The 27838-nt window shown below is 34.4% G+C and overlaps 2 protein-coding genes, 1 long non-coding RNA gene and 1 pseudogene across 3 annotated transcripts; 3 read left to right on the top strand and 1 right to left on the bottom strand.

The window, feature by feature from the left end:
• The first annotated feature begins 7409 nt into the window (after positions 1-7409).
• LOC133691824 (protein RADIALIS-like 3) lies at positions 7410-8173 on the top strand. Its single transcript, XM_062112422.1, has 2 exons — positions 7410-7750; positions 7847-8173. Exons 1-2 carry the CDS (start codon positions 7485-7487, stop codon positions 7869-7871), a joined length of 291 nt encoding a protein of 96 aa, XP_061968406.1. The 5' UTR covers positions 7410-7484; the 3' UTR covers positions 7872-8173.
• Positions 8174-13532: 5359 nt separating this feature from the next.
• LOC133690488 (sugar transporter ERD6-like 6) lies at positions 13533-17940 on the bottom strand. Its single transcript, XM_062110712.1, has 18 exons — positions 17511-17940; positions 17368-17430; positions 17176-17265; positions 17001-17060; positions 16824-16889; positions 16674-16739; positions 16484-16559; positions 16213-16277; positions 16027-16119; positions 15814-15894; positions 15629-15713; positions 15001-15047; positions 14816-14878; positions 14665-14724; positions 14483-14548; positions 14320-14379; positions 13886-14000; positions 13533-13806 (listed from the first exon to the last, which is right to left on the bottom strand). The coding sequence occupies exons 1-18, from the start codon at positions 17703-17705 to the stop codon at positions 13694-13696; spliced, it is 1464 nt and encodes a 487-aa protein (XP_061966696.1). The 5' UTR covers positions 17706-17940; the 3' UTR covers positions 13533-13693.
• Positions 17941-18591: 651 nt separating this feature from the next.
• On the top strand, positions 18592-20128 carry LOC133690466 (uncharacterized). Its single transcript, XR_009841452.1, has 2 exons — positions 18592-18962; positions 19069-20128. It is a non-coding gene; the product is annotated as an uncharacterized LOC133690466 (long non-coding RNA).
• A 4634-nt stretch (positions 20129-24762) lies between these two features.
• LOC133692786 (long-chain-alcohol oxidase FAO2-like) lies at positions 24763-27778 on the top strand (annotated as a pseudogene).
• Positions 27779-27838: the final 60 nt, after the last annotated feature.

Below are 27838 nucleotides of genomic sequence, written 5' to 3'. Positions count from 1 at the left end.
TTTCTTTTTTGTTCTCTTATACAGCTCGATCGATAGCACTCTCAGCGTGAAGATGGACATATGGCTCACCCGTGATTCCCATGCTATAATTTACTTACTACTATTACTTGAAAACCCCATGCATGTCCAGCTTAAATAAATGAATTTGCTCCTTTCCATCATCATCTACACGTTTAAATAATACAAAACGCCACAAGAAAATAATTCTTTCATAGTAATGTTGAGCAAGCTGCCCACAGAAAATGCCTCTCCTGTGATTGTTGTGATGCAAGCGTGTCACACCATGCAATGCAGCCTACATATATAAAATGTTAAAATATGTTAAGCATGATTAGAATTGGTTTCACGTGCCTTGTTTAAGGAAAATTAATTAAGAGGGGGATTAATGACCCAATGCCACACTCATCTCAAATTCAATTATCATCTTAATCATCATCCCTTTTGTTTGCTAGAGTTAAGATTAGAGAGATAGTCTTTTGTATAATTGTGACGATGATTGATAAACCAACCATCCCTTTGTATTTATACCTTTAGGGTTGTATACAATACAATGGTGGAATGTGCTACCGGATTGGCAAATAAGAAAGTAGCCCCTAAGTTATCACAACATAACGTAGTCATGGACGAAGTGGAAATCTGAAGTTCTGCCAATAAAGAACGAATCCATAAAATTTTAGCAGTACCATCAGTCAAGGCTTTGTATTCTGCTTTTGTAGAAGATCTAGCAACAGTGCGTTGTTTCCCGGATTTCCATGAGATAGGTGGAGAACCAAGGTATACAAGATAACCACCTGTTGATTTTTGATCGTCAATACTGCCTGCCCAATCAACATCTGTGAAACCATAAAGAGTCAAAAGAGAGTCTCGAGTAATGTGCAGACCATAGGTTGTTGTAGCCTGCAGGTAACGTAGGATACATTTAACAGCAACTCAATGATCATCAATAGGGGCATGTATAAATTGACATACTTTGTTGACTGCATAGCAAATATCAGGTCGAGTGAAAGTAAGATATTGCAGTGCTCCAACAATATGTCGATACCGTGTCAGATCAGAGTGAGGAGTACCAGGCACAATTTCTAGTTTAGAGGAGGTAGACAGAGGAGTATCAACTGGTTTGCAGGAAGCCATACCTACTCGTTGGATAATATCGAGTGCATACTTGTGTTGACTTAATAAGATACCCATAACTGTAGGTTTAACTTCAATGCCCAAAAAAAAATGAACAGAACCCAAGTCTCGAAGCTTAAATTCTATTTGCAATAAAGTAATCAATCTATGAAGCAAGGCTGAGTTACTCCCGGTAAGTAAATATCATCCACATACACAAGCAAATAAATCATGGCACCATTGAGAGAGAGAATAAACAGAGAAGTGTCAACCTTGGATGCCTGAAATCCAATGGAAATGAGGAACTCGCTCAACCTGTTATACCAAGCTCGATGTGCTTGTTTCAAGCCATACAAAGATTTATAAAGACGACACACATGAGATGACATAACAGAATCAGCAAACCCCGGTGGTTGTGCCATGTATACCTCCTCTTGAAGAATGTCATTTAAGAAAGCATTATGAACATCCAACTGGTGAATATTCCAACCATACGAGACAACAATAGTGAGCACAAGACGTACCGTTGTAGGCTTAACCATCGGGCTACACGTCTCCAAATAATCAATCCCCTCTTGCTGAGAGAAGCCGCGAGCAACCAACTGTGCTTTATATCGGTCAATCCGACCATTAACGTGACGTTTAATCTTGTAAACCCACCTACTACCAATCACATTCATAGACGGATGAGACGGCACCAATGACCAAGTATGATAGTGAAGTGCTCGGATTTCCTCTTGCATGGCATTATGTCAAACCAAATACCTGTTGGCATCTTTAAAAGACAGCGGCTCCTATTGAGGTAACGTTGCAACCCGTGAGGGAGTTGCAACACTGAAGTTAGCATCCTTTGGTGGACGTGGTTGAAGCACTATAGGATGGAGGCAGGCCAGCTGGGAGGAGTTGTTATCAACACTGGCCGGTATCTACTGAAGCTGGAATTTCGACAGATCAACACATAGATTAATTCTATGAGAGGAATCAGAGGAAGAACCTGATGAGGAGCTTAATATATGTGCAGGCCGTGGGGTAGAACCAGCAGGAGAAGAACCAGAAGAGCTTGCAGGAGCGATCTGAACCTGTACTGCATATGAGGGTGGCAAATCTGAACCTGTACCTACAGCATGATCATGATAATAACATGCAGATAATGGTAAGGGAGCCAAATGAGATGTAGGTGGTGTGGGGGGTAATGGTGGAAGGGCTGAAGATGGTGGCTTTGGATGATATAAAGTAACCGGTACAGTGGCGGCAGTAGGATTTGTAGGTGGGACTGTAATCTGTTCAGATTTACTAAGAGGAAAAACATGTTCATGAAACCGGACATGATGAGCAAGATAAATATGTTTGGATGTCAAGTCAAGACATCGATAACCTAAATGAGAGTTACTATATCCTAGAAAAAAACAAGCAGATGAACGAAAATCTAACTTATGAGTATTGTATGGACGGAGGAATGGAAAACAAAGACACCCAAACGTACGAAGAAAAGCATAATCAGGAGATGATTTTAAAAGACATTCGAAAGGACTATTATAATTAAGAATCGGAGTTGGCATGCGATTAATCAAGTAAACAGAGCTTTCAAAGGCATAACTCCAATATTTAAGGGGAGCGTGACATTGCCCAAGAAGGGTAAGTCCAGTTTCGACAATATGTCTATGACAACGTTCAACCATGCCATTTTGTTCATTGGTGTGCGGGCAGATCACACTGTGATGAATACCTATTTTTTTAAAATACATATTGAGTTTTCGGTATTCACTACCCCAATCTGTTTGTACAGATTTTATTTTTAAAGAAAATTAACGCTCAATGAGCGCTTGAAACTGATGAAAAATACTAAAAACATCAGACTTAGCAACCATCGGATAAAACCAGATAAACTTTGTATTATAAGATTAGAGAGATAGTCTTTTGTATAATATTTGATAAAGTAGTTTTCTTTTGAAAAGAGAATTCCGGAAAAGTGAATTATTTTCCGATATTTGATAGTGTAGTGAAAAATAAGTTGAAAAACACTTTCCAGTGTTTGGTTATGTCATGGAAAATGAGCTGGAAAATAACTTATTAATGTTTTATTTTTTTCAAGTTTATTAAAATAATAAGGAACAAATCTTACAAATTAAAAAGTTGAATGAGAATGAAATTGAAAAAAAATATATAATTTCATAAATTATCTCAAATAAAATAAATAATAATCAAAATAATAGAGATCAATTCTAAAAAATAAAAAAAATTGAAAGATGAAGAAATTAAAATAATAATAATTAACATTTCATAAATTATTTCAAATAAAATAAGTAACAATCAAAAGAATGAGAACCAAATTTGATAGGTAAAAAATTTCAATTAAAAAATGATAAGGGAAAAGCAAATAACAATTATAAAAATGAGAACCAAAATTAATCTAAAAATGAAATTATAAGGGATAAAATTGAAAAATAAATATTCAAAACAATATATATATATATATATATATATATATATATATATATATATCAATCAAAAGTTTGAGGACCAAATTTGATATAATCAGCAAATAATATGATATTTCTAAATTTTTCACAACTTTTGGAAAGTGTTTTTCGCCTAAAATAAAATGAAAACACTTTCCTGGAAACCAAGCCAAATTTTCCTTTGACTGGAAAGTGTTTTCCGTTGACCAACTTTTCTAATGGCAAACAAACACAGGAAAGTTTGGAAAGTGATTTTCCAGAAAGTGAATTCCAGAAAACAAACATAGCTTAATTAACATCAGGCTAGTAATAATTACTAATAATAATTAGACGATGAAGGTGCTATGACAATGAATATTTAGATCATGGGTGCAGGCCACTAGGCATAAGGGCAAGTTAACTAGGAGCCAAAAATATTTCCCAATAAAGAAAAGCAGTCTTAATTACATAATTTTCAAGCTAGCTAAGTGAATATTGAAAGTAAATCATATTTCAATTCTGAAAAATAGAGGAACCATTCGATCGGCTTAAATAAGTTGAATCAGTTGACTGGTCCAATCGGCAGAATACTATTTCTATGTAGATTAGGGTTTTTTTATATTAGGGTAATTCATTGATTATTTAGGACTTTATGCTTATAAAAAAAACTTGTAATTAAGCATTATTTATAAGCATAAACAGAGAGAGAATAGCTAAGAGAGCTTAGAGAGAAATACTTAATAAAAAAATACCTTTTCTGCCAATCTTCTTCTTGTTCTTGAGTTTTTAACTTTATATTGTTGTTTTTTATCTTTTACCACACTCATCATTCTTCCAACAAGTGGTATTGGAGCTTAGGTTTGATTATTTGACATAGTCAATCCTAACTTCCCACTTCAATGTTCTAGGTTGACAAATGACAACTATGAAACTTAGTGTATTCGAGTAAAAGCTTGGCTAGGTTCCAAAGATATATAGGAGATGATTGAAAAAGGCTTTGAGGAGTCTATAAATGATGCAACGTTGACTTCAGCCTAAAAAGAAGCAGTGCAAAAGGCACGAAGGAAGAATCAACAAGCACTCACAATCATCCACTAATATCTGGATGATGCCATTTTTGAGATAATGGCCAACGCAATCATCGCCAAGCAAGCATGGAAAATTTTGCAAGAATCAAACCAATAAGCTGATAATGTGATAAAGGTACATCTACAAAAGCTGCATGGTGACTTTGAAAAGTTACTATGCTTAAATCAGAGAATATTTCAGAATAGTTTGCAAGAGTATTAGTCATATATAATCAAATAAAGAGATATGGAAAGAAGATGAAAGTGACACGTGTGGTAGAGAAGATCATACGCTTGCTGCAAAAAAAATTTCATTATATGGTGGTCGCGATAGAAGAGTTGTAAAATATGGATGTTTTTTCAATTCAATGTCTCATGGGAAAATTACAGCTAGATGAGGAAAAAATCCATGAAATTCAAGAAGACATAGGTGCACAAGCATTTTTTTTTTCAAAGTAAGATGGTTCTGGATATTCCCAATGGGTTAGAGATCTTGGACAAAGCAAAGGAAGAGGAGGTTGTGACAGCCTCAATAGGTTAATCGGTCGACCGTATAAAGCAATCGGTCGACCGGTTACATTGATAGTGGCAATCTAAAATCTAGGTTTGACAAATCAAAAGATAAATGTTATAATTGTCAAAAGATAGGTCACTATACTAGAGATTGCTAGAGTCCAACCAAAAGGGTTAAAGAGAATGCAAATCTAGTGATAAAATAAAAAAAGGAAGCCACCTTATTACTAGTGCATGATAAAAGAATGCAAGACAAAGAGAACATGTGGTAGCTAGACAATGGAGCCAGCAACCACATGTGTGGAGACAAAAACAAGTTTATGTAGCTTGATGAAGCAATTAGAAATAATATCACATTTATGGATCATTCAAAAGTTGTCATCAAAGGAAAAGGTACGATTTTGATTAAATTAAAAGATGAAAGTCATCAATTTATTGGTGATGTCTATTATATACCAATGGTGAGAAGCAACATATTGAGCATAGAATAATTGTTAGAAAAGAGATAATACTATTATTGTATGTTTGTATATGGATGACTTGATCTTTACATGAAATAATCCAAAGATATTTGGAGACTTCAAGCAAGCAATGATCGAGTTTGAGATGATAGATATTGGTCTCATGACCTACTACTTAGGGATTGAGATTAAACAAGGAGTAGATGGAATCTTTGTGAATCAAAAGAAGTTTGCAATGGATGTTCTCAAGAAGTTCAAGATAGAGGATTGTGCAAAAAGAAATACTTAGTTGATTGTGGAGTGAAGATGTCAAAGAATGAAATGCACTTGTCTGGATATTCTTTTTGGAGTTTGACTTATGAGTAGATTTATGCAGACACCAACTATGACACATTTCAAAACATTAAAGCGAATTCTATGGTATATCAAAGGTACTATTTATTTTGACTTGTTCTATGATTATTCTGATGGTTTTGAACTTATGGGTTATAGTGATAGTGATTAGGTTGAAGATATGGATGATAAAAAAAAAAAAAAAGCATTACGGGTTTTGTTTTCTACATGAGAGATACAATATTCACATGGAGTTCAAAGAAGCAATCCATAGTCACTTCGTCAACATATGAAGCTAAATATATAACTACTACATCATGTGTTTGTTATTTCAAATGGCTAGAAAGATTATTGAATGAATTGTGAATGTCACAAGATAAGCCTACTGAAATTTATGTGGACAACTCATTAGCCATTGTATTAGTAAAGAATCCAGTATTTCATGATAAAAATAAGCATATTGACACAAGATTTCATTACTTATGAGATTTCATTACAAACAAGGAAGTTAAAGCCAAGTATGTGAAGACACAAGACCAAGTTATGAATATATTCACAAAACCACTCAAATATAATGTTTTTATCAAGATGAGAGATATGTGGGGAGTTATGAAGAAATCAAGTTTAAGGGGGATGTTAAAAGTAAATCAGATTTCGATTTTGAAAAACAAAGGAACCAGTCTACCATTTGAGAACCGATCGACCAGCTGGAATAAGTTTAATCGGTCGACTGATTCAGTTGGTAGAATACTATTTCTATTCATATTAGGATTTCTTTGTATTAGTTTAATTCATTGATTATTTAAGATTTTATGCCTATAAAAAGGATTGTAATTTAGCATTATTTATAAGCACAAAAAATAAAAGAACAGTTAAGAGAGTTTAGAGAGAAACACTTAATTAAAATATATATTTTCCTGTCAATCTTCTTTGTATTCTTGAGTTTTTGACTTTGGATTACTTTTTTTTATCTTCTACCATGCTCATCCTTCTTCCAACAGTGAAAACCATGGATTCAATTACCATGAAATTAAAGCTAAGTGAAACCACATAGGCCCTCCACCGGTTTTGCAAGGAAAAACTACTCAACTCCTTAATTAGCCAACCATAATTTGATCTGTGTTTGTCATTGTGATTGTGATAGCTTTGGGATTATAATTTAAAAACAAAACTAGATTTAAAAATAAAATTTAATTGTAATTTTAAAAAAGTAAGATTTAAAAAATACGAGATGGATTTTTATATTTAAAATAAATAAAAAAACAAGTTTTCATGAATGAAAACATGTTATTTTATCTTCTACAGAATCAAAGTTTAAAATATAATTATGTATGAGTTGCAGTAAAAAAAAAACAATAGTTATTTGGTTAATTAAATGATTTTTTCTCCATAATTAAACAAAAAACAGTCTCTATCACCGTACCAAAAGTTTTATTAACCCTTTTTCTTCCAGCCCAGCTCCTATATAAAGACCTGCACCTAGCACACTGTTTGCTCACACTCCACCTTCTCTAAAACAGTCACATATATCTAGTTAATTCGTTATAGCATTTAATCTCTTCATGGCTTCAGGTTCTAGTAATTGGACTTCAAAGCAAAACAAACTGTTCGAAAATGCCTTGGCCATCATTGATCAAGAATCTCCTGATCGCTGGCACAATCTTGCCAGGGCTGTTGGAAAAACAGTGGAGGAAGTGAAGAAGCATTATCAGATGCTTGTTGAAGACGTCCAGCAGATTGAAGCTGGTGAAATCCCTTTGCCCAACTACACTAGAAGAGCTGGGGCTAGCAACAAAAGCTACCACTGCATTGATGATCAAGCACAAAGGTACATCAATTAACACACACACACACACCTATGCATTGATGATTCTGCATTGCTACTTCTGTTCTGTCCATGACCGATCTCTTTGTTTACATGCAGGGTGAAGAATCTTAATCTCAACTGAAGGATACATGAACTAAGCTAGCTATAGAATAAAGATCCATTGCGCTACAAACGACAATAGGCAGAAGCAGCAGTGTTATTAGCTAGCACCGAAAATGGGATTACGATCTCTCTTTGTTTTATCTGTTTAATTACTTTATCATCAAACATTAATTATCAGTTAATATCTCTTAATTTCCTGCTTGTAAACATGCACGTACCAAGCTGGTTGACTCACCATATATATATGTATATATATATTGGTGACTGCTTACTGTATCCTTCCCATGTTTGCCCTTACTATAATGAATTCTCATTATGTTATTCGTTTCCTCTTCATTTTGATCGAGCTAGCTTTAAGATTAGAGTAATTCAAGCTAAGAATTAGTAGGTATTGGCCTGCCTATCTCCCTTTCAAAAGCTAGCATATAAGGTGAGGTTTTCTTTTAACATTTATAAACTCTCCCACTAGCCCCCTCCATAACCTATGTGTGGGGATCACCTTCTTAACAATCTCCTCCTCACACATCGGGTCTTGGGTTAGAGCCTCAACAACTCATTTCTCGTTTAGACCATATGTATAGCTAGCTAGGGTCTGGATTTGTTAACAAATCTCGGGCTCTGATAGATGATCTTGACTACTTGTATTCCTTTCAAAAGTTTTATATTTATAATTGTAATGGAGAGTTTTATTAGTAAGCCAGAAAATCATTAAGAGAACGGCATTTTGAAAGAAAAGAAATGCAGAGGTGTTATTCTTCTTACAATTTCTCTTACAATTATAAACTCTCCACCTGCCCTTTCCACAACCGATGGATGGATGGATGGATGGATGGAGGATAGCCTTAACAAAGAGGATAAGAGAGAAACAACGCCCTGTGTTTTCCCCAGAAAGCTGTCGTCCAGAGGCAAAAGAAAATGCCAATACCTTTAGCTGTATTATGTTGTATGGTCACTTATCTGGAAACAATTAAGCAACTTTTGTTAAAAAGAGATTCGCGTTGTCCGTGAGACATGAGTGAGGAGATAAGATTAATCGGTGTTTTAAATTAATTATTTTAATTAAGTTGACTTGAGATGCTGGTAATGATTGTGATTTATTTTTATAGAGAAGAAAGATCATGCATCCACATGCAAGGTGTGATTTGACATGAATATTGCTAGGGGGCTTGATATAAGGTTAAAAATTAAGGATTAATTATTTTGTAAAGAGTGTAAAATTTGATTTTTAAAAATATTTGATGGGTTAATAAATTGAATGGTTAAATATTATTGAAAAGAAAGATGAAATAGTGATGATTAATGAGAAAAAATAAAAAATTATTGTGAGTATTGAGATAAAAGGATGTGAGAAAAAAATTGCTATCAAAGTTAAATTTTACTTTCCATTCTCGGGGTAAAATTTACCCTTCAAAAGAGGGAATTAGAAATAAAAATTAGTTTACATAGTCTTGTTGTAAAGCCAGCCACTCCTTGAATAAATAAAAAATTAACTTAAAAAAAAATTAACCTGTCAAGTCTACAATTCAAATGATGAACTCCACCGGGGTTAAAAATTTACTTTTAAACTATATTTTACTCAATTATACAATAATAAAAATAAACTGATATAGAATAAAGAACAAATCAAATGTCAGGAGATTTGTTTAAGACTACGGTAGCCTCATAGAAAGTAAACTAAAATAATTTATGAAAATAAATTTAAAATATTAAAGAATAAAAAAAATAGGGGAGGAAATAAGTAAATAAAAAAAACTTAGTTTTCTAGTATAGAAAATATAATTCACCTTAATTAGAAAAAGGACTTTGTAGAGTTAGCTAATCCAACTATTCAAGCATGTTTCTTTAGTGGTACCAAAAGTGTCATTCACCCATTTGCTTTTGTGTGGTTTACCTTTTATTATATTATTTTGAAAGATTCTTTGTTGGATTGAATTCTAAAATCAAATCAATGGATAGGAATTTTTGGGATGAAAATAATGGTTATTGTGTCTCTTTCAAGATATATTGACTTTAGCCAATTAGATTTAAAAAAAATAATTTGAAAATTAATTTAAACCCACAAATACTTCATTAGAGAATAGTTCTTGCCTTGGAAATTAGTTTCCCAAGTTTAAAAGGGCTGGGCCATATTCTGTTATCGGCCCAGCCTAATTTAATATCCACTCTCTAAGCCTTTCGGCCCAATAATTTATAAACAAAGCCCAATGGACCCTCCCCTGTTGCTGAATGCCGACCTGCTTCATCTTTTGTCTCGAATCTCTCCTCCCCCCATCTCTGTCTAGTTGTTGGACCGATTCAGAGTCTCAAGTCAGAAATCCTAGTCCTGCTCGTTTCTGTTTCAACCTTCCTTCTCTTTTCCCGCAAGGATTCTGCTCGCTTCTGCCGCAACCTTCTTGCTTATTCTTCAAGCGTCTACATCGATCACTGCCTCGATGCTTTTCAGCTAGAGAAGCATGTTGTACTGTAAAAGCTTAGAAGGTAACATTGAGAATTCATAAATTTTGCAGACCATCTGCTGTTCTCTCTCCCTCTCTATTTTCTCTTCCTCTCTGTTCTTTCTTAATCTGCTATTCTTCTTTTCTCTCTTCAAATTCTTCTTAATCAACAGTTTGTTAAGGGGAAGAAGCCTTAACACTCTTCCTATCCCCAAGCAGATATTCCTTATGGTGCACAAGTTGTCTTGTTGTATGAATTAGAAATTAATCAGATGAGAGATTCTATATTTATATTGGTGATGTATTTGAGGCCATTGCTTAAGAAAAAGACAATCGAGTTCCTATTGTTCAGGGAGAAGGGAAATCTCTCCTCCTGCCCCTATTCCTCCACCACCATCCACGAACTGTATGGTGAAATAGTTTCGTCTTAATTCTCTTTTTCTAGAGGTGAATCAGGAGCAGGTGATGTGGAACCCAAAAAAAAAACTAAAAACAGAGAGAGAAGGAAGCCAAGAATTAAAAGTAGAGACAGAAAAGCTAGAAAGAAGAGTAAATTCGGAGGATGAATAAAATAACTGTCTCATCAAATAAAAATATATATATAAATAGGATAATCTTAAAATATCTGATTATTAAACTCATCAATTAAAATTATTTAATATAAATAATTCAAATAAATAAAAAAAAAAACAATGAATAGGCTGAAATGAACTTAGATGAGTTTAGTCTCCCAGCCAAAGAGTGGTTGGTTAGAGCATTCTTTATCGTTTTTGTTCTAATACTCATATAATCAACGGGGTGTGTATCTAGTTTTCCCATCAATTTTTTTAGGGTTGGAGAAACTTGATCCCGTCGAATATAGCTCTGAGCAAATTTAATAGCGTTCCCGAAGATTTGAATCAATTTACTGCAATGTATTTCTAGTGATCCAAATACAATTTTAATTAGGTTGGCCCACCCAATGAAATAAGAATTGTTGAACTTCACCATCCTTGATAAAAACAACTTGTTCATCTAAAATAACATCAATATTATCATTTTGTGCTGGTGTCAAGATAAAAGGAGTAGATGTTTCAATAGAATCTTTAAAAGTAAGATTAGACGGCATTTCAAAAGAATCATTTAAAATTGAATGTGGTTTCTTATATACATCTAGATTCTCAATATTAAATGTTAACCTAATACCAAAATCAAGTGGTAAATCAATAATATAAGCATTTAGATCAACTCGTTATAGTACTTTGAATGGCTCGGCACTACATGTCTATAATTTTTTATTAGAGTTTCCAAAGACTACCGTTCAAGTTTAATTCGTATCATAACATAGTCTCCAACATTAAATTCATTGTGGCATCAATATAAATCAAATTGAAATTTATATTGTATATTACTTGCTTGTATTTGGTTAGTGATCTTAATATGTAAATCCTGAACTTTACGTACAAATGATTTAGCTAACTCAGACATCCTAGCATGAGAAAACATGGGAAGAATTAAAGAACTTGTAATCGTGTACAACTTTCAAATGACCCATGCCTATTCATTTATTGATAAAGCTATTATAGGTAAATTGGGCTGTAGGAAGAACTAAATCTCAATTCCTATTATGATCTCGCACTGGACATCTGAAAAGGTTGCCTAAACTCCTATTAACCACCTCGATTTGAGGGGTGGTAGGAACTGCAAAATCTCAACTTAGTTCTCACCATATACTAAAGGATTTTTCAAAAATAACTCATAAAATTAGCATTCCTATTTAAAACTAAGCATATGTGATTTTAGTGTAGATGATAAAATAAGTCATTTTAGAGAAATGACGACTACCATAAAAATAAAATCATGTTTTTTATAGTATGTGGAAGCCCAAGCATAAAATACATGCTTACATCTTGCAAAGGGCAAATAGAAACAAGTAAAAAGATGTAAAAAACAGTGTTATGTTTTTTATATTTAACTGGTTGATATCAACTCAAAATGTTTAAAAAAAAAGTTCAAAAACCTGAATCAAACTAGGTTAGATTCATCTTCTTCCATTTAAATCTATTTTTTCATATAACATTAAAACTTTAAACAACTATCATTAAATTTCTTTCATCATGTGGGATCTATGAACACCAAAAAAATCAATTTTGGTGATTGTAACTACAAACCGAAAAATAATATAAATAAACAACTTTGCTGTTTTACATGAATATAATATATAAAGTCATATCTGCCAGTCAATTTTCGACAGTTACAGATACCTTCCAGTTGTGTTTGCTAGCTGAGCTGACTAATGGTTGGTAACTTGGTATGGTTTTGTATTATCAAAGGGACTCCCAATCCATGACAGCTTTTTATTTTCTTATCCTTTCTTCTCTATTTTTCTTTTGCTTTCCACCTTTCCATTTCTTTTAGTGAAAAAAAATATATATAACTTAATTATCATGATTTATCAAAATAAATTAATTGATAACTTTGTTATTAAACATAATTAAATAATTTTTTAATTAATGTTGACCATCCATAATTTAAGTTGATAATGATCTTCCTTTTCCATCACTGATTTATTACTGATTTGGGATAGAAAAAAAAAAGAAAACGATAAGAATCTTTCACTTGTTAATTTTACAGTATATATATATATATATATATATATATATATATATATATATATATATATATATATATATATAAACCTAAAAAGTTACTAAATCAATCCAACATGTGTGTGTGTGTTAGGCTTTCTTTTTTCTTCTTCTTTTTAATTTAGTCAACTCATTGATTAAATGCAGATCATCCAATCATGGATCTTGGACAATTTAATTCGCAAAAAGGGAAGATGAATATTGCAGCAATCAACATTAACTTACGCATGCAGAAACTAAGAGGATAATCTCTTAACTAGTGCGGCCATTCCTTGAATCAAAACGAATATGAACTACATACCTGATGCTCTTAACTCTTGAAGTTCTCTAGATGCATGCCCATTCAGTATGTTAAGCTAACGGTAGCGTAATATTTGACTCTGTAAAACAATGGTAATGTGCTTTTTGTGAAGCGAAATTCAGTTTAAAAATGGAAATTTTATCTTAATTTTCTCTCTTCTGCTATGTCCAGATAATTTGCTTTCCACATGGATGAATTATGGAGACAAAAATCACAGCATATCATCATGGATGTCTCTAAAAGGCAGATGTCCTAGGGTCCATCAAGGAAGTATGACCTGTGTTCCAGGCTGCACTGAGCCATGATGGTCAGAAACATTTCACTAACCATATAACTCAATTCATTTTCTGCTGGGAAAATTTTTATCGTATTTGTCAGCACATTCAACAAGATTGATACAAATGGGAAATGCCAAGATTGGCTTCTTTCAATGGAAAAAAGAAAGAATGATTTCTTACAAACAAAAACCAAGAAGACCTCATCTGAAGGAGGTTTGAATTTCCTCCAATGTTCTTCCTTTCGTCTCAGGAACCCACATACTCACAAATACCACAGCAAAAGCACTCACGACCGAGTAAATGATAAAAGTTCCTGTTCATAAGAAACATGTTTAAATTATTATAACAGTGAAGGTGATCCTTCTTTTAGTCAGAGAGATTGAGAAGCAAACCTCCGGTACTCCAATCCAAGAGCAAATTTGCAGTCATTGTGACCAAAAAGGAGATCAGCCAGTTGGCTAGTGTTGCTACACTTCCAGCAAGGCTCTTAATGTTGACCGGAAGAATCTGCATTCACATATTTATTACAGTTATTGGCCAAGAATCATGGCTATCCTTTCAAGATACAGAGGCACTAATCTATCAGCCCAGTCTTCATGAAAGAAGCAGGAAAGCTTGCCCACAATGAGGCATTCAATAATCGCATGGTTTGGAGAACCTCAATAAGGTTATCAAATAATGCAAAAACACAAGATGATCTAAAGCAATGTGGCCAGATATTGAATTTTATTTGAAACATCAAAGCAAGCAAAATCTTGTCAAGTATGATGAGAACAGGCAAATTTGAAAGCAGTAATGCCATTAAACAGTAATCAAATATCTGTACCTCCGACATTATTACCCACGGGATGGGTCCCATTCCCAAAGAGAAGGTAGCTACCATGGCCTGAAAAAAGGTGGTTTGCCAGGAATTTAGAAACTGGCAAGTTTTTTTAAAAAGCAAAAGGCAAAAAAACCTGGGAAGCTACTGCAGTATAAATGTTACTTACCACAACTCCAACTACTGACAAGATCCCCAATATGCTATACAAACTAGAGTCTTCCGGCACAAACCCCTGAATCAATTAACAACATGGAGGGCAAAAAAACTTTATGCTGCCGCATAACCAGGTAACTGCCAATCTTGCTTGTAGTATCATGAAAAGAACAAACAAATTCACCATGTACTTACCTTCACAAAAAACGATACAGCAACAATTAGGAGACTGATAGTCATCCCAGAAGTGGAGACCTGTGGCAAAATAAAAGGAAACTGCTTTGAATTGCTATTCATCCAAGCAAGAATTTTTAATCATAATAAATATGGTTTTGCTTTGACTCACTATAAGCAGAAGCCGGCGACCCGTTCTATCTACCAACCATGTTGTAACTGCAGTTGCAATCACCTGTACACCACAAACCTCCAGTTACAACTACAGTCTAAGAAAGTCTTCTTGAGACACGAGATAATTCACATTGTACTGCAGAAAAAGAAAAAATCATTTTGCAAGTCCTCCAAAAGCTATACCTGAATGGCACCAACCCCAACTGTAGCCACATTGCTACTTTTAATCCCTGTTCAAAATTAAGGCAATTTATCAGAACCGTCGTTTAACACTAAGCTGATCTTGCATGATTAGGAAAATTAAAATGGAACTTATGTAAAGCAATTTGCATATACAACATGAGGATTGATATATCAAACATAAAAAGTGGCACCCCTTGGGAGAAGTTGGCTATTAATGTGAGATTATTTCATTGCAGACATTGTCAGCAACTTAAAGGTAATATGTGCAAATAAATCCTTTGATTAATTCAGGAAACATTAGCATATCTTTTCAGAATAGACTTCCTATTTTCCCACTGGTGACCATATTTTCCCAGAGAGAGAGAGAGAGAGAGAGAGAGATCCTATACAAGGTGTGTTCACAAGCTTTAAATGGCAATGGACAACTAGTTTTTCTGAATTGATTCTCTACACTCACAATGGCACATGTAATCAATATGTTAAAATCATACAATCTATTAGTTTTTCTGAAAATATCAGTATTATTTTCAATAATAGAAAAATGGTTTATGGGTTCTCATGCCATGGTGAAAGAACCTGGTAAAATGCTCCAGAATTCAGAGTAGATGGAGGAATAGGTTGTGCTTACCAGCAGTTGCAAAAATGTTACTCGAATAGAATAGAACGCCATTAATTCCACTAAGCTGCTGCAGGACAAGTAATCCAATTCCAACCTGCAGTGCAGATATTGATTAACCAAAACAACTTAGGTTTTTGTTTAAGAAAGGTCTACTGAAGAGGGGAAAACAAAAGAATTCTCAGCATTATTATTACCGTTAAAGGGAACCAATATCGTTTACGCTTGAGCTCTGCAAATCGGATTGTATTCCTTCTACTTGTTGATGCTAAAGCTCTCTAAACAGTGCCAGTTTAGCAAAGTTAAAAAACTACCTTGGCTAACAACTTGCAAGTTGCATCCAATGAAGCTGCGCATGAAGAAGCACAGCAACTTGTTGCAGTTAAAATTATTTCAACAACAATAAATACCTTGATTTCATGCACTTCAACAGATATATCAGTATCAAAACCCCGAAGAACTTGCAACGAAGATTCAAAATCTTCTGTCATGCCCATTTTAGCCTGATTTGGAGAGGAGGCGGCAAGAAACTTGCATCAATAAACATAACAATATCTCAGATACATTAAGAGAACAGCACAATTCATAAAGTTTACCAGCCAACGAGGAGATTCTGGAATGAAGAACAGGCCTGGTATCAAAATTGTACACGGCAATATCCCTGAAAAGAAGTTGATCAAGTTATTATCATCAGAAAAATATTAGGTCATTTACCATCATTTGATTAATTATACTCATTCCACCGCTGCCTTTTTTTAAAAAAAAATATGACCATAATGATTGGTAGAACAAGAAGAGCAATATTTAAGATGAGAATTTCATCTCTCTGGTGGAATGGAAATCAGAGATAGTCTTTTGGAACATTACCCAAAACAGCAAGTATTCTCCATTCAACAAACAATCCAAGCAGATAAGCAAGCATGATTCCAATCGTCACAGAGAGCTAGAAACAAAATACCAAAATTTGATTAATTTTTTAAAGCAATCAAATCCTGATACTAAATATTCCAACATAACACAAGTTCCAGAAATGAATAAGCTAAAAAACGCAGCTAACCTGATTCACCGAACCCAACGCCCCTCTCAAGTTTTGAGGTGCTATCTCTGCTATGTACACAGGCACCTACAAGCAACAAACCTCTAATATTCCGTGCATTATTATAACACAAACCCAAACTGAAAAACCAAATAAACATTGAGAAATTACCGTGTAAGAGATAATTCCCACACCAAAACCTTCCAATAACCTTCCCATATATAGAAATGAAGAATCCTACTCAATCCAAAAAAAGAAAAGGTCAATCCTTTATTACTGTAATGACTTACCAACATTTTAAATAGGCATAGAGTCAACACGAGAAATGGCTAAGAATTTATAACTCACTTTGGCAAAGGATATAGCTAGCCATCCAATAATATTAGGAATAGCAGCAATCATTAAAGACTGCAATCAATAACCAAAAGAAGAAAGCAAGCAAGAAATCAATAATTCAGTGATCCAAGTCCCACATAAGCAATATAATCAACAAAGAAAAAACATAAATCAATCTCAATCATACCCCTTTTCGTCCAATATACTCCGCAATTTGACCACTGGCTATAGCACCAACCATAGCACCCACATTTGACAGTGAACCAAATAAAGAGAACTAACCCAACAAACAGCAATTGTTTTAGAGACCCAGTTCAGAAACATACTAAACTAAACAACAAGACAACAGCAACATATTCAAAATCAAACCAAACCAAACCTCGGATACTGTGAGTCCAAGATCCGCCATTATTGAAGCTTGAGTTGGTGAAGAGTAACCAGACTACAAACAAGAAAGAAACAACATAAAAAAAAACAATCAAGAAAGAAGAAGTGTTTAGACGTTGAGGATAAGTTACTTACGGTGAAACCGAATTGGATGGGGCCCAAAGCGACAATCAAGACGCAAGCAACGACAGAGATAGAGTTATCACGAATGGCCTGAGAAGAGCCCATCATGCTAGATTGTCTTGAGCTCATACGGTACCAACTCCCTGTGTGTAAAAATGGTTTCCGTATATCTCCCCTTCCATCTTCACTGTCATCCCTGAAACTCATTTTTCTTTCTTCCCTTACTTTATCTTCAGATCTCTCTCTTATCTTACAGGGCTACGAACCACCTCTGTTTTCTTGCTTTGGCTTTCTCAAGCTTTTGCACCTTGTGTTTTCTTAATGAGAGAAAAACTAAAATTAGCAAAGGGAAGATAATTGCTTTGATAGTTGATTGGAGTGAAAAAGACAGATGCTGCAGAGAGACAGAGAGACGGTTAGGTATGCGTCTGAGCTGGAGAAAATTTAACAGCACTCTCTGCTAGTCAAATCAATGATATAGGCTGCATTTGTGTTTAAAATATTTTTAAAAAATTAATATTTTTTTATAATTTTAAATAAATTTACAATAAAAAAATATTATTCTCAAATATTATCCTAATATAATGAGATTTAATTTTTATTTTATAATGCGTGTAATTAAATATTAAAATTATACAATTTAATATTTTTTAGAATAAAAAATAATTTAAAAATACTTCAAAAACAAATTGGATTGTGAAAATTTAAAAAAAAACTTTTAAAAATATCATTTTAAATTAAATTAAATCAACATGTAGGTTTTAACTTGAGTTATAAGTTGAGTTAGGTTTTATAAATATAATTTTTTTATTTAAAAAAAAGTTACTATTCCTTGCTTGGTTATGTATTAATTTTTTTATTTATTTAAAAATGTATTATGATAAAGATGGAGATTATACTGTTGTGATATAATATAAATAATATTTTAAAGTCTTCTTTAATAATTTAAATTATTAAATCAAAATTATTCTTTAATATTATTATATTATTAGTAAATGATCGTAAAATTAAATCTCACCAACTCTACAACTTAAATTATTCAAAAAATATTTGTCTGATAGGCATTGTGGCTGTAAATATCTGTGAATGGCTGGAGTAGGAAAGAGAAATGCAAGAATGACTTTGTGGCAGGCATGCACCTGCCTGGATTGTTTTGTAAAAGACTGGAGAATTCTGGTATTTTGGCTGACTTGTATTGTCTGTTTTCTGTAACAAATTTAATCCTTTTAGCAGGGCTGCAAGCGTGAGAGTTGGGCTGGTGTTGCAAAGTATATAATGGATGATTTCCTCTTCTCTTAGAGTCAGAGGATGTGAAAGATATCAACAAAGTTCTCCATGCTGTTTTTCACATCACTCCCGTCGAATTTTGGGGAGTTCTTCAAGTGGTTGCAGAAGTTCGGAGGCAGGAGGATGGTGGTTGAAGTCTACGCCTAGAGGAGAAATTAAGGAAGGCTTTCAGTCAAGGTGTTGTATAGCCATCTCCTTTAGTTCTTCCTCATAAACTTGAAGGGTGTTGCTCTGCAGTTTTTAAGCTCTTGCCCTTAAAATTTTGAACTCGCCCTTTTGGCAGGAAGAGGTACTGAAACAGGTGCAGGAGACTGGCCTTATTAAACATGTTGCGGCATTTTTGTCCTCATCAAATTCTTGTTGCAGAAACATGGGAATTCTAGGTTAACAAGATGACTTGCCGGACATTGCTGCAAGTGTACGTTGCCAGGGGGCACAGAAACATGGCTCTGTGGAAGGGTATTGCTGTAAGGAAACATGTGTGAAGTGCTTGAAAGATAACAGTGACAAGCCATCCACTTTGGTTTCTGGGACAGCTGTAGATGGTGTCAGCGAGCAAGAGCTTGATGTGCTGGTTCCTTCATCTCAAACAAAACTGATTTGCTGTGGCTGTGGTCAAAGCAGCCGCATTGGGATGTCCCGGCTGGCGGCGATGTCTTAACAGCACTTCTACTAGCTTTGCCTCTAGAAACATGGTCTGGTATCAAAGAGGAGAGACTTTTGCAAGAAATACATGCTCTTGTTTCAACCGAACACCTCCCCACTCTGCTTCAAGAAGAGGCAAGTATAGTCCTACTTTTATTCATTTTCCTTCAGCTGTTCCACGGCTTCAGCTCCACCTCCTCAAAAAATGCCAAGAGAATAAGGTAGAGAGGATCTTGGCGCCGCGCCCCTCTTCCCTGGCATTTCCTTTACCTGTTTACTGTAAATTCATTATCTTTAAGCCAGGATTTTACTTACGCATGGAAGATTTATAACCCACAAAACCCCAAGGACTGAAATGACTTTCGCCAAGGAAGTCACCCAAAGACCAAAACCTCTTGGTAGGGCAAGCTTTAAGTGTTCCTGATGGATCTAGAGCTTGAGGTAAGTGGCAAGGATCATCTTTCATGGACTGAATCCTGCTCAAAACTGAATCAATTACCATGCTAACCGATTGAAGGTATGAATGCTCTTGTGGAGTATATGCTGAGTTTTCAGAGTCATTTTTCGTTGGGTCGCTAATCATTCAGAAGTCTTGCATGTACTAGACTGCGTTAAGTTAGTGTTTTAAGACGGGAGACTGAGTTGTCCCCAATGAACTCGAGAAAGTCGTTCAAAAATCAATATTTTTTTCTCCAAAAGTGCATTCATTGTCATGTCAAGTCTCAACTAAAGCCACACTACTTCCACACACACAAAAAAACAAACTTCGAGTTCGGGTTATTACAGAAAACGTCCACAAGGTAAAGACATGCAGCAGCGTTTGGAGAATCTCCTCGGCATTTTTAACAAGTCTGGCATTATTCCGAATGCCATACAAAACCTTAATGGAAACAAATACCAAATAGCGGGGAACTAGTAGTTGAAGAAATGCCAATGGCACGCAGCTCATCTTGCCTTGTATGCCTAGTTGTGTGAGAAATATCTGGCCAGGAAAGTCAGAAAGAGCAATGGTGGTTCCTGGTTGGTTCTATTCTAATGAACATGGTAAGGAAATGACTGTCCTTTTCTTTTTTTTGTTTCTGGTCCAAAAGGCTTGGGCTCTGCATAAGAAATGTTAGACATTGAAGCGCTTGAAGGAGGGACTATGAATTCATTTTTCAAACTAATACTTTCCTATCAAACCCATTCAGAGCCTGCCTGCTGTGGACTTGCAAGCCTTGCCATGGTCTTATTAAATGCCCTAGCAGTAGATCCTGGAAGATCATGGAAAGGTGATAATAGTATTTTAATGTGTCCCACTTTCAAATTGATTAAAGTTGAAGAGATTCTGTGTCAAAAGTATGGTTTTCTATATGATTAAACAGGTCCGTAGAGATGGTTTGATGGTTCAGTGCTTGATTGTTGTGAAATTAACCTTGGTTAAGATCAAAGAAAAAAGGCATTAGATATGGTAAAGCTGCTTGCTTGGCTCTTTGCAATGGAGCTAAAGCTGAATCTTTTAGGACAGACAAAATCACAGATGATGTTTCAGACTGGAAGTGGGCATTTCTTACTTTAACCATTACAAAAACTAGAATGTTTTGGTTCCTAATCTACCAGGGGTCGGTGAATGGAATCAGATCATTGGTGACTCAAGAAAACATGATTGATACTCTGTCTGTCTGTTGGTAGAAGAGACGAGACAAAAACAGTAAAGACAGGAAAACCGTGTATTTGCAGAAATTCTTTTCAAGATTATATCTATACAAGAATCAATCGGGGAGGATCTTGCTTTAATAATAAAGATAGTCTAGAAAATATTTTAATCTTTTGAAAATCATCCATCGTAGAGCTATCATAAATAAAAAATATTTCCTGGTATGAATCAGGCTCAATGAACTGGCACATTTAATATAGCGCCTCGTACTTCCTGCTGATCAGTAGCCATGACGTAAGAACCACCACCAAACTCCACCGTGCCTTGTATGACTCAAAATTCCTATGTGGAAAGGAGGCTATCCACGTAGCCTGTCAGATCCGCAACTAACTCATGAGAATCGTTTACATCATAATAGCCACCACCAAATTAACTCCACCGTGCCATTTATTATTACTCAGAATTCCTCTCTCATTGATGCATCATCCGACTCTAAGGTTTAAGGCAATATTTTAAATAAAAAATATGTTTTAAAAAAAAATTAAATTTTCTTATTTTTTTCTTTACTTTGAATTAATATTTTTTAATGTTTTTAATTTATTTTATTGTACTGATATCAAAAATAATAATTTAAAAAAATATATTATTTTGATGCATTTCTGAGTAAAAAATAATTTTAAAAACAACCGCAACTACACTCTCAAACACGTTCGTGGATGCATACCTTTTGCAAACACAAGGAACTTTTTGTTTTTGTATTTAAAAAATTTTAATTTTTTTATTTTAAATTTTTTTTCTTGACCTATTAAACTTAATCCATTTATTTTATACTCTTTTTATCTTTATATTTGATAGTTTATAGATTGAGTGTTTATTTTATTTTTTTTATTTAGAAATATTTTGACTCTAAAGTTCTTGTTAGTGGGGTTCCAATTAAATTTCTTTAACGGAACCAAAAAAAAAAATTTGTCTCTTTATCATAAGAAAAATAAGGTAATTAGAATTTAATGGTGGTTCAAGGTATGAAAATTAGTACTAAGAAGGTTCCATGACATTTATAGTCCATGCTATAAGTCTATCTCGAAATGTAAATCCATGAAAATTAGTAATATAAATCCCGTTCATGAATATCTCTAATATTCATAAAAAAAATTTAGTTCAATTCAATATGTTCAACTCACTTGGATTCAAAAAAAAATTGAATGGGTTGGGTTTATAACTTGTAAATTATCAAAAGTTGGGTTTAATGTAATTATAGGTCCAAACCGATCAAACTATGGTCGGGTTTATAATTTGTAAAATATTTAAAGTTGGGTTTGATGTAATTATAGATTCAAAACCGATCAAACTATATTCATGAACACTTTTAAGAATAAAAGTGTGTGTGTAGTATTGTGGTGTAAGGTGTTTATCAAAAGTGTTATTCGCTTAAAAAACATGAAAATAATTCCGTCAGATTTTTTTATGTTTAACATCAATATATCAAAACTATTGAAAAATACTATAAAAAAAACATTAATTGATGTTTTTTCATATCAATGCACTCAAACACAAATAAAAATACAAAGTCAAACAACTTCACTCTATAACTTATAATATAATTAATAATTTATCTTTAATGTAAATGAGACTTTTTCTATTTTTAATCTTTTGTATTATGCACTTGATGCATTTTCCATGCTTTTTACCTGTTAGTTAAAGCATATATAGCCTTGGAATAATAGAAACCCTACATCAAGGATAATAATTTGACCAAAAATTCAATGTTTACGTACTAATCTAAACTGATTGTTATACCATAAATATGGGATGTATATAAGGTTAAAAAATAATTATCTGATAATTAAATAACCAAGAGAAACTTAAAAAAAAGAAAATATATATATATATACACACACACATGAACATGTCCACAAACAAAACGTGAGCAGTTTTAATATACCATGTAAATTAAAAAGCCACAATAACTTTTGTTATTGTAAGATCATGAAAAGAACTCTAAAAGATGAAAGTTATAAGCAGTTGATGTATAGGAAATGAAACTTTTGTTATTGTAAGATTATGGAAAGAACTCTGAAAGATGAAAGTTACAAGCAGTTGATATACAGGAAATGAAAGGTTACTGGCAATTGATATAACTCAACTAAGGCATATGACAAAGAAAATAAAGGAACACGGACAACTCAACAAAAAATCAAATCATTACATTAGTTTTATTAAGTTGTCGTGATCTTTCAAACCTGAAACCAGTAGGTGATAACTTGTAAACGATAATTTTGTAGGCAATAGAATAATAGGTGATAACTCTATAAATGATAGTCAAGTAGGCTTGCAATTTCCTTTGTAATCTGTAGGCCTGCAATTTCAATTCTATAAAGCAAAAATATGAAAAAGATGTTTTATTATCCAGGAGTTTCAATTCATGGATGTAATCAAAGTTCTAGAAATATAAGTATTTTTTTTCTAAATTATTGAGTTTACTTTACATTCAAATTGTTTTAATTATTTGATTACTTTCTCAACTAAATTATTGTTTATGTGAAGTGGATTTAATCATATCAATCCTCGTGTAACTTTGTAATACAAATTTAGAATCACGTGAGTAGATCTAAGATTAAATCCAGAGTTAGAACCAGTTAACTTAGAACTCTTGAATTCAAACCAATTAACTTGAAACTCCAATCTTAAATTATAAAGTCTTCTTAGTTGAGACAGACAAAAAAAAACCTACATCAAACATCAATCCAAATGAATGATTTTAAAAAAAATTCATGTTTTCGCTCAAATATAATGATGGGTTTTGTAACAGATAACAATATATCTCTTTTTGTGATATTATATTGAATATTTTACATTCAATTCTCTAATTATTCATATTTTGCATTGTCTAAGAAACTTTAATTTTCCAGAGATAATCATTAATATTTTTTGTTTTTTATGAGCTCTCTTTTCTGAACAAATAAACAAAGTTTAACGTAATAATTCATTATCTCTAGATTTAGACAAGTGTTAAGTCAAGATATATATAGGTTTAGTGAACTATCAAATCCACCATCCCTGAGCTCAGCCAAGTGCTAAGCCCAAACATGCGTGGGTCTGGCAAACAACCAAATCCACTACTAGACATGCCATCTCTGGACTCATCCAAACATTGAACCTAAACATATGTGGGTCTGACGAATTACCAAACTCATCATCTTCAAGCTCAGTCAAGCATTGAGTCTAGGCGTGTATGGATTTCATGAACCGCCAGATCCACAATCAAAGATATTTTGCTCTAATGAGATAGGACATTTTGCTTTTATGAGTCAGAGATATTTTACTATGATAAAACATAAATATATATTGGCCAGATATGTGAACTTTTTCCCCTTCTATGAAATAAAGAGACCTCAAGAGTAATAAAAAAGGACCAAGGTAACTTCTGCGCAAGTTCAATTTTTTTCCATTACAAATAAAATATATCTATTTTTAAGGATTTCTTTTTAAATAATTTTATCTTAGATATTAATTTAATTATTGAAGAGTCTCAACACAAGGGGATCATTTATAAATATTAAACATAATTCATCAATCATTTCACTAAAAGAAAATAAACCATATTACCAGAACTAAAAAATCAATAATTTTATGCCTTGACCTGGCCTTCAAGCCCATGGAATAAGATAGGATTTCATCAAGAGGCATCGTGAATAAATGAGCACCTCATAAATGGGCAACTGTTGGGAAGAGGGAACAGGCAAGAGAAAGCTGCATGGAGCAAAATCAGAACTGCCATCCACTATTAAGAGGAGGGAACAGGCAAGAGAAAGCTGCATGGAGCAAAATCAGAACTGCCATCCACTATTAAGAGGAGGGAGCAGGAAAGTACTAAGCAATGCATATAGTCATGGATTCTCTTCAGGACAGATGCAATCATTAGATGCCTTTTGTGAAACTCTCATTCCTCCATTGCCTGCACCCAGCTTTAGCGAGGAAATCCCTGTTGATAAGCAGGAGGCTATTCGTTCTTTCTACAAAGCTTCTGGGTCTCAGTCTCCCGTACCTGATGAGGTCAGTCTCTCAAATTCACTTTCCTTAATTTCAACAATGACGTTTCCAATGCATTCAAATAACATGTGCATGTCAGTTTATCGAATTGTTAATTAATGCTTATTTTTCATAAATTTTGATGATTAATGAAATACAGGTAGCAGAGTTAATGGTAAAAAGCGGGGCGCCAGAAGCAGTGCTCTTAGTGAGATTGGTTTTGAAGTTTCTCTCTTGCAGATCGGGTACACTTCTGCTTTGTGGGTTCATCTGTTTGGATTGGAAATGGCCATTGATTCACAAGTTCTCTGAAATTTCTGCGGAGAGGAGAGAAGAAATTCTTAGGAAATGGTCAAGGCAACAGTACCTTACACCATTTAGAGTGGTTTTTGGGGTGATCAAACTCATGTGCATGTATGTGATGAATTTTATTAAAAAAAATTATTAAACTAAAATGATAATATTTCAATAAATTATTTTAAAAAAAAGTTAAAATAACAACGTTTAAAATAAAACAAACAAACAAAGTTTTAATAGGATTGCAAGTTATTAACCCTTTAAATTTTTAATCAATTAACTCTCATTTTATTTAATTTAAAAACCAGTCCTGAAAAAGTCTCAAGTTTGGAGATCTCTAATTAACACACCGGGATGGGTGGAGTTTAACAAGGATATGAACTGAGTTTTGCTTCTTTGACATGATCTGATCTTGAAATCTGAATCTTCAGTCTGGGACATATCATGCATGCAAGAGCTATACGTACTTATATATACACCATTTTTTTTTATTTCTTAACTTGTACATTATTTTTTTCTATTTTTAATCTCTTCCTCTGTCGAAGACTGATGACATCGGAAAACAAAGCATGGGAAGCAATTGGATATCAAGTAGATACGAGAGAAGTTGAAAAAACCTGGGGAAAGACCTCTTCAAAGGAGAATCACAGAAACTGCTGCACATCAGAATGACTCAACCCTTGTCCAGTATCTCATCCAAAAAAGGCCTCCAAGTCATGGAAGATCCGGAACACAACACCTGCAAGGTCAAATGTGATGTTGTGATTGTTGGATCCGGTTGCGGTGGAGGGGTTGCAGCTTCAGCCCTCGCAAGCTCAGGCAAGAGAGTACTTGTCCTGGATAAAGGGAACTATTCCGTGCCGGAAGATTACTCTTCACTTGAAGGGCCTTCCATGTCTGAGCTATACGAGTCTGGTGGATTTCTATCAGCTGTCGACGGGGAAACTATGCTTTTGGCCGGATCAACAGTGGGTGGAGGTGCTGCTGTAAACTGGTCTGCATGCATAAAGACAGCTGATTCTGTTCTCAGAGAATGGTCTGTTGATCACATGATTCCACTATATGGGAGCCCTGAATATCAATATGCCATGGATGCAGTGTGCAAGAGGATTGGTGTTACAGAGCATTGCGCCGAGGAAGGATTTCAAAATCAAATTCTTCGGAGAGGATGTCAGAAACTTGGTTTGAAAGTTGGATTTGTGCCAAGGAATTGTACGGAGGATCATTATTGTGGTTCTTGCTGCTATGAGTTCTTGCTGCTATGAGTGTAGAGCAGGAGAGAAGAAAGGGACCAATTCCACATGGCGGTGCTGTGATCCTATCAGGATGCAGAGCTGAGATATTCATATTGGAGAAGACCGATACAAAAGGAAATGCTTGGGAGTTGTAGCTAGAGCTTTGAATGCAAATGTCACCAGAAAGCTGCAAATTGTGTCCGAAGTAATCATTTCTGCGTGTGGAGCTACCCCCCCGTCCGGGGACACTTTTCCAGAGCATGTATCTTGTCTCAAAGGAAAAGTATCCGAGGGAGGAATTGTCACTTCTATGCACAAGGCAGTCTCAGCAGAGCCCAAACACACAATCATTTTAGAAACTCCATCTAGTGGACCAGCCTCGTTTGCAGCAGCATGTCCATGGACTTCAGGGCTGGACTTCATGGATAAGATGGTGAGGTATTCATGAACTGCCCACATCTTTGCAATGGTTATAGATCAAGGTTCAAGAGAAGTGAAGAGGGATGGTCACTTCAGGCATCATCTAGACGAGATAGACAAGGAAAATCTTAAAATAGGCTTGAGAAAGGCTTTGCGAATTTTGATTGCAGCTGGAGCTGTGAAAGTGGGCACTTACCGAAGTGATGGCCAAAGACTAGTCTGTGAAGGTATTAGCGAGAAGGATTTGGAAGAGTTCTTGGACACAATAAGAATACCTGGAGGGCTGAGGTCAAGAGAAGAGAATTGAACCATATCATTTTCTGCACATCAGATGGGTAGCTGTACGATGGGTGCCACGGCGGAAGAAGGTGGAGTTGATCAAAATGGGGAAAGTTGGGCGGCAGAAAACTTATTTGTATGTGATATAAGTGTACTGCCAAGTGCATTGGGGTCAATCCCATGATAACAATCCAATTCACAGCATGCTGCATTTCGAAAAAGATTGCTGAATCCTTGAAAAGGCAACACTACACATTGCAAGATATTGTACACAACCAGAAAGCCTTGTATTTCTTCTCCCTGTAATTTTGTTTGTTGGTGATGACATGAATAGGTGCAAAACAGGCACCGGACTCGAACCTCAGCTTTGCAATGTAAAGGAGACATGCATGCCAATTGAGATGCAAGTTCATTTGCAGCTAAGTTATATATTTGAAACAATTCATTATTAATGCGTAGAACATCCAAATAGAAAAGAAAACACACGTCGAACATCCATTTAGAAGTCATCG

This window comes from Populus nigra, chromosome 4, assembly GCF_951802175.1.
Source record: "Populus nigra chromosome 4, ddPopNigr1.1, whole genome shotgun sequence".
NCBI classification, from domain to species: Eukaryota; Viridiplantae; Streptophyta; class Magnoliopsida; order Malpighiales; family Salicaceae; genus Populus; species Populus nigra.
The sequence above is the reverse complement of the archived record's forward strand: the minus strand, read 5'-3'. Positions and strand labels throughout refer to the sequence as shown.